Below are 7,880 nucleotides of genomic sequence, written 5' to 3'. Positions count from 1 at the left end.
CCCCTCCCACCCTGTTAAAACCCTAGAACCAAACAATATGCCAACATGTTAGCTGACTTCCACTGCAATGCTTTAGAACAACAGATACAGCATCATTCAAAATCCATGGCCAGCTATCTCAAGGTGACCCTCGGCTGAGAGTAGTAGGTGTGAATGTGTGTGTGTGTGTGTGTGTGTGTGTGTGTGTGTGTGTGTGTGTGTGTGTGTGTGTCTCTGTGTGTGTGTAGTCCCCGGTGTGCTACCCATGGCAGTTTTTGATAGATATGTTTCCCCTTTTTTTGTTGAGTATCCCTGTGAATACTTTGAAGCTGTGAAAGCAAAAGAGGGACTGTGAGAGAATGTGTGTGTGTGTGTGTGTGTGTGTGTGTGTGTGTGTGCGTGTGTGTGTGCGCGTGCGTGCGTGCGTGCGTGCGTGTGTGTGTGGGGGGGGGTGTGTTTGAGAGAGTGGGATTGGGAGCAATACACATACATGTTTTATCATCAAAATATGATGAATTTAAGATTAGTTATTTGTAAAACCAAGACTTGTAACCATATTCATAACAGGAATATTGCCAAAGATGATGGGGAAGCTTGAAACCTTCTGCTCCATGCCTTGCCAAACAGTTGATTACTAGTGGTTCCTTTTTGTAAAACAAGCAGATTTAATACGGTATGCCATTGGTCACTGCTGTAAGCCAGCTTTACCCAACCAACCAACCAACCTCGCCCCCCTTCCCAAAGTCCTCTACGAACCAACTCTACAGAATTTAAGCGGGAATTATCTTGAGCGTGACCTTTAATCCATTTAAAAATACCACCACATTTACCGAGTACCACCAACAGTTTTGGTTACAATGTTCAAAATTGCATGGGTTTGGATTTCCTAACTGATCAATGGACTTGCATCAGAAATGCAAGGCTGCGACACTCTTTCCTAGCCCATATTTGAGATACACTCCATCGCTGGGGTTAAGAGCGACACAGGCTAATGTTAACAGCGAGACATTAGCACGTTCACACCGGCTCTGTGTTATTTTAGCCTAGCCTATCGCCACATATTTGAAATGGGACTCAAACGGGAGGTGATTACCAGCTGGTAGCTTATCAGATTTGGTTTAGCGGTCGCTAATGGTATGATAAGCCACATTAAAGGCGTAATGGGTATTTAAAGACCTTATGAGTTTCGGGAAAAGTGGTGGCATAATACCATCATAAAAAAAACTTCATTTCCCATGGGGCTCAGCTGCGTCTTATCTCGGAAGCTGCTTTGCCTCGACTTGGTTTATTAATTTCATTGGAAGTGAGATTTGTGGGTCTCATTTGCTCAAATCAGGTGTATGAAAATTCTCTGAAGAATATATCCATTGGTAGATAAATGATGGCGATATCCTTGATGGGTTTTAAGGCAAACTCTACCAGATAAGCCCCATTACCAGCCAAGACAGAGCCCCCCCCCCGCCAAACACATCAAGAGAAATACAAGGTTTGCATTAAATATGAAATACCAAACTAAATAATAGAGAAGGAAAATGTTCTCCACCTCTACAAATGCCTGCCTTCATAAAAATGCTTCAACCACGTTTGTAGGAGGAAATTAAAGAGTGGCTTCTGTGTCTAAACCGTATTCTTCTTAATCTTTATGAAATATGCTACGGAATGCTTTTTTACATAACAAATTAAATACATTGTTCTTTAAATACACAATCTAGATGAAGACTACACTATCAGACTGGCCTAATGAACCAAATGGCAGCCCGCCTGCCTATTACAATGTTAATATATTTTACCCTTTCCACAGAAAGACACATTATTTCATCGCATTTTTACGAGGAAGGGCATCCCGAGGAAAACGCAGGTTTTCCAGATAAGCTGTTCTTTATTACTCTCCGAGACAGGCCGCGTTGGTGTCACAGCAGAATGTACAGATTGGGGCCGAGGGATTCAGATTTACATTTAAATAAGAATATAACAGTGGCCTGTCTGTCGGACAATAAGGGAAGGGAATAAGAAAAGGAAACTGAATTACGACCGGACCTTATCGGTTTAGTCTGAACCAACCAGCATAGGGGGCTCAACAAAAGACCACCCCACACACACAAACACACACACACACACACACACACGCACGCACACACACACACACACACACACACAAACACTCCTGGCCAGTCAGTGCAGGCATGCAGTTCTAGATACGGCTCTAGAAAGGCGCTGGTCTCTCTATCGCTTGCCTAGCCAGACTGGAACTGTGTGTGTCCATCTGTTTATTGCTCAAGGTGTTAAAACACACAAACAAGCACACATCCAGCAGTACACCGGGGCCCGTGGGCACACAGCGAAGATAATTAGGCCTTCTCCCTGTAGAATTTTTTCTTTATGCTATTTTTTAAACCGTCCTTCTGAATGGGAAGTGTATTTAAGGACACTATGTCCAAAATTAGCACATATCGTTTTTTGCAAAGGCAGAGGAATTTTTTATGTATCAAGCACTTGTTTATCTTTTAACAAACATGTACATACTTAATTTAACAACCATTGAAGACAAATCTGGACAAAATATCCAACACACATTGGAACTCTAGCATAAGACTTCTATTTTATTGAAAAAAAAGCAATGTATTCTTTAAGATTTGATGTCTATCAATTCTGAAGTACTAACATGGTTTATTGACAACCATTACAGACAAACACAGTTGTCTGAAACATCGGTTCTAACATTGGTTACATGGCAGTGTTTGTGTTTTGCAATGATCTTGCATCAGAATTTGAAACAAAAACCGTTGCTTTCTGTCAAATAATCCTCCGCTCTCTTTGTCGTCTGACTCTAGCGGCCTCTTTACGAATCACTACACGGAGACGCACTATGGAGAGGATGGAGACGCCGTCACCATCGCACACGCGTCCACGGTAGGCTTCCCACTGCACAGGGGCTTTGTGGGCGTGGCATACAGCTGGCATGCAGCAGCTTTTGATACACTGTTTAAGAAAATAGATATTTTTAAGAAGTACAAATGAAAACGTAGACCTACCTCTCGTGTCTAGAGCGCTTGTTGCTCGTTTGGTCTTTGTGTTTCAACGTTTGGGGTCTCTCTATGATTTTTTGCTTTTAATGTTCTTTCCACATCACCACTGAGTGAGCCGCCATGAATCCCACAACTGAGAAGACCAGCAGGACGTTCCGTTGCTGCGGCTCTTCAAACACTCAAATCCTTTCTAAGTGATTTTATACAATCTTATTTTTAATTATAATCACGTCTGTGCCAGCGGATGTGTGCTCCTGTGTGTGAGTGCCTGAGTTTCCCTAGTGAATCTGTGAATCTGTGTGTGTGTGTGTGTGTGTGTGTGTGTGCGTGTGTGTGTGCGTGCGTGCGTGCGTGCGTGCGTGCGTGCGTGTGTGTGTGAGTGAATCAGTCCTCAACCAAATCAAGACTAATGTGAAATAGTTGTAATCATATTGGAGACCTGATGAGTTGGCAGCGACCATGTTGATATTAATTATTATAATGCACGGAAAACAATGCCAAGGAGCTTGTTAGGCTTGAGTCATCGCTTAATTCCCAGAGGACTTAGTTAATAAGGCACACCTCTTTTTGTGGCCAATAGGCAACCCAACATATCACTTAAAAGGCAGAGGCCGAATGTTAAAGTAGGGAAATGGCTGTTTTGTAACAAAGCCTTTGCAACTTTGCAAAGTTCTCCACATTTTGGTTTTTGCTACTAAAAGCAGAATTTAGATGGAACAATATATTGAGTATATCGTTTTGAGTCACTGGATGACAACATGTTTTAATCTTCAATATTGTATAAATGGTCGGCAGTATGAAAACATAAATATGGCCAGACAGTTTTGTTGTTTGATAAAAGCGTTCATAGTGAGCGGTAAACAATATCCTCCTAATATATCGTTCATGTTGGAGACGTGACTATGGAAACATTCCCTTCTCCTTGTTTCAGTCGCATCTCCTTTGAAAAACATCATTTAAAACAAATGTCGGATCATGCAGTGGACTACTAAGGAGACACCGACTTTGAATTTCTATATTCTACCTTATATGATGCGGTGAATGTGAGATAAAGGAAACGTTACGATGATCCACCATGATTGCAAAGTAATAATTGTACAATCTCAAAACGACATGACCTCGGCCCCCTTGAAAAAGTTTCCCTTTGAAAAGTTTGTTGGGAATAAGCCAGTTCTGAAGATCTCTTTTTTTACTTTATAATTGACTCCTGGTAACTTGCTCAAAGAGTTATGCCTGACGGGACAACAAAACATTTTACTGGGGAGCTTTATGTGCTCCCATAAAACGTGCCATGAGACGCTGAATGGACAAAGACACTGAATTCATTTGCCGCTAAAATTAGCTGCTACCTCTGTTGCCCTCATCCAGGGTACCGGACGATGTCAGGCCTGCCCGGTTCTCTGTTTAGCCATGATGTTCCCCCGGGCTGTTCTGCCTCAGCCTCTCTTGAGGCGCTTTGCTTGGTGGAGCAGGACAGACATCACATTTTTCTTCCTCTTTTTCTCTCTCGTAGAAAAACTGCTACTACCATGGAGAGGTGCAGGGGCGTCTGAAATCGGATGTCTCCCTTAGTGCCTGCTCAGGCCTTCGGTAAGAAATTAAAAATGTAGTATGTTACAGGGTTTCTCCCCTCTTTAAATACATTTCAGGTAGCCTGACATTGCCCGGCCAATTTGCAGCCGCAGACCAAAATGCACTGGACACAATTGGATACACCTACAACAACCAATCAGAGCGTGTGACACATCAGCGGCAGCCATCTTGGTTTATGTAAATGTCTCTGTGGCGCTCCCATAGGGGGTCCTGATATCAAACCCGCCCCTTATTAGTTGAGCAGTTGGGATTGGCCCCTACCAGGTCGACTGGAAATCTGTCTGAACTGGAGGGGCAAATAGTATATTTTTTCTATGTTGCCTAACAGACCAATCTTCATTGGCTGCTTTGCAAATACAGGGTTAAATACAGAAGTTTATTACTTCTTTAATGTGGGCTTTGAAAGCCCACGTCATCCCAATTTCAGGGGGCAATTCTATTATTATTAGCATCAAAATGCACTGAGCCCCCGTTCATTTCAGATAATTTCTGACCCTGTTGTGCACACAAACAAGCAGCAACATCTATTAGTGTGGTGTTAATTGCCCATGGTCCTGGCCCTGTGTGTGTGTTTGTGTGTGTGTACACAAGAATGGCCTGTAAGTCGTTAGCCCCCTCGGTTCAATGTAAATTAGATGCTAGGAGGGTCCGTTTATTGGTCGGCATTCGTCACACATCGTTATTTATCACTATACGAGGTGTTTGCGGTTTAGCACTTATTTCTGTCCGGGTTTCTTTTTCCTAATAGCCACCCGCAAAGTGCCTGAGTTTTAGACATCAGGAAAAAAAAAAATTGAAATTATAAACTGCATCTTCTGCTCAATTACCCCCAAACAGCATGTGCATTTTATTTATTTCAATGTAAATGTGTACTGTTAACATCAAGGAACATTAGAGAAATGTTTATCGTAAATCCACATTATAATTGGTTGCTCATAAGACCATTCTGATATAATATGTGGGGAAATTATACAAAATAGATGCAAAGAAAATAGCTGCCAAAGCTTTAAGATCCTTTAGTTCTCTTCTTCTTTCAGTGACATTTCCTGTTCACCTACCAGCCAAAGGTTCTGGGTTTGATCCTCATTTCCCCAAGCCTAACCTGTAGGCAACCTTGAGCAGGATGCCCTACCATTCACTGGATAAAAGTGTCCGCTAAATGACAAACAGAAAAAAGCTGCGCGACTTCCACCTCGGTTTTCCTAAGAGTCTAGACATCTCATCTGAGATTGGAGCGATCATTTGAGTGTTTTGTTCACCAATCCCTGTGATTTCCTCGACAGGGGATTCATCGCCCTTGAGAACAAGACCCTTGTCATTGAGCCCAATCCCAGGCCCCTCGGCGGTGACTACGCAGACAACAACACCCACCTCCTCTATCACCTGGAGGACCTCAATCTCACGCCTGGCACCTGCGGACACGGGTTCAACGTGTCATCTCCCGCACCTGAAGACGGCATGGGAAACCCCTTTCATTCGTTCAGCACACGGGTGAGTGTTCTTCTGATTTATTTGTTGTGTTTTCTATATAATACAAGAACAAATCATTAAAGAGAAAGATATTTTACTGTTCAGGGTGAATTTGATTTGCCATTCCAAGCCATTAAAGAATGTATCCAACAGTGATTTCACAAGTGAGAGTTTCCGACCATATGTATGATGGATAGATTAGATCAGTTGGTACAGTCCACTGGGTGAGTGGGCTGATGTGTCAATCTATCATTCCATCCACTATTACATCACTAATTATGAGGTAAATCTTTTATTGAATTCATTGTTTCCCATAATTGATCTTTTATATCGCGATATAAATATATCGCGATATAAAATTTGATGAAATATATCCATCAAATGTTAATTTGGTTGAAAATAAATGAGTTGAAATGAGCTATCAACCAGGTCAATAGGATAGGAGATCTTTGTGTTAAAGCCCCGGGTCTCTGCACCACACCGGGGTCTTTACACTGTGGACTAAGAGGCCAGCGTTCAAACCCTCCTGCGGTGGCCTTTGGCCCACAGTGCTCATGCCATGTGCTACGTGTTTGTGGCGTGTTGCGATCCATCTGCCATCAGACTACACTGTTGGCACAAGGATCTGCCAACAGTGTGTAATCCCACTGCCCTTGTTCCGTGTGATTGGTCAATAGGACAGGTCACATTGCCAACGATGTCCACGCTTTGTCTAAACTTGAATAAATTCTACCAATGCAATCAGGATATCAACATGCATTCACTATTGAGAACTTAGAATATAGAATGTATCTTTCCGCTATATAATCTGCATACCAACGAGGCATGTAAGTAATTGCAGATTCCAAACATGTTCTTGGATAAATTGTTGCAATATGCTTTTGAAAAAAATGAATTCATGGTAGCTTAGCCTCTTTTTCGCTGGAACAGATTTATGTATTACAGGCGTAATAGGATTTATAATGAAGTTTTTAAAATGGGTCAGGGGAAGCTGTTATATTCCAACATTGTGCCAACTTGTGGGCCAAAGGAGACCGCTAAATCAGCAAAAGCTTTTTGTGGTCACACATTTTGAAGACTTTTTGAAAACACGTTGCCCTTGACACCGGTTATGTGTTTTCCTCCTGAAACCGCCTCCTCTTCTAATTGAATCCCTCTCTCTCTCTCTCTCTCTCTCTCTCTCTCTCTCTCTCTCTCTCTCTCAAACGTAGCACAAGAGACATACCCAGAAAACCACCAAATACGTGGAGCTGGTCATCGTTGCGGACAACCGAGAGGTAAAAATAACAAGTGTACCCAACCACCACCACAGCCCGGCCGCCCTAACGAGCAGCTCTTTAAAGGGGGGGGGGGGGGGGGGGGGTTGTTAGCAGGTCCACCAGTGACACAGGTCCCAGTGGCCCCGTTGCAGAATTAGGTCAGTGTGCAACATGGTCTAGTGGCAGCAGCCCAGTTCTTCAGCCAGGAAGCGGTGAGTAATTCCCCCAGTGGATGGGGGGTTGGAGTGGGTGTGTTGGGGGCAGGGGGGGGGGGGGGACAGGAAACAGGAAAAGGCCGGGAGGATACAACCCAGCTCTTCTGTAAGCAGACCCGGGCACGCCGGAGGATTTCCTCTCCGCTACGCTCAGCTGATGCCAGCAGTGAACGCTGAACTGCTTGAACCGCTCTTTGGAACGAGAGGAGCTGTAGAATGGTCAGTCAGTCAGGTGTGGCTGTAAGTTCCTCACCCCCCCAGCCACAGGTGGACGTACCTTGTAGATCCACAGACAGTTTGAGATGTGAAACCCAACACACAGGTTTTAGAAATTGCTT

General features: G+C 43.4%; 1 protein-coding gene across 1 annotated transcript in view; it reads left to right on the top strand.

Annotated features, from left to right (window-relative positions):
- Positions 1–7,880, top strand: part of adam12b (ADAM metallopeptidase domain 12b) — a gene marked incomplete at both ends in the record, with an annotated part of 72,430 nt that overhangs the window by 31,285 nt on the left and 33,265 nt on the right. The window contains 4 exons of the mRNA XM_079728801.1: positions 2,811–2,889; positions 4,519–4,595; positions 5,882–6,089; positions 7,280–7,345. Coding sequence (XP_079584927.1) covers positions 2,811–2,889; positions 4,519–4,595; positions 5,882–6,089; positions 7,280–7,345 — 430 coding nt within the window. The remainder of the gene's footprint in view (positions 1–2,810; positions 2,890–4,518; positions 4,596–5,881; positions 6,090–7,279; positions 7,346–7,880) is intronic.

The sequence above is a fragment of the Pollachius pollachius genome (assembly GCF_949987615.1).
Source record: "Pollachius pollachius genome assembly, chromosome: 2".
NCBI lineage: Eukaryota > Metazoa > Chordata > Actinopteri > Gadiformes > Gadidae > Pollachius > Pollachius pollachius.
Note: the sequence above shows the minus strand (reverse complement) of the source record. Positions and strands in the feature narration are given on the sequence as shown.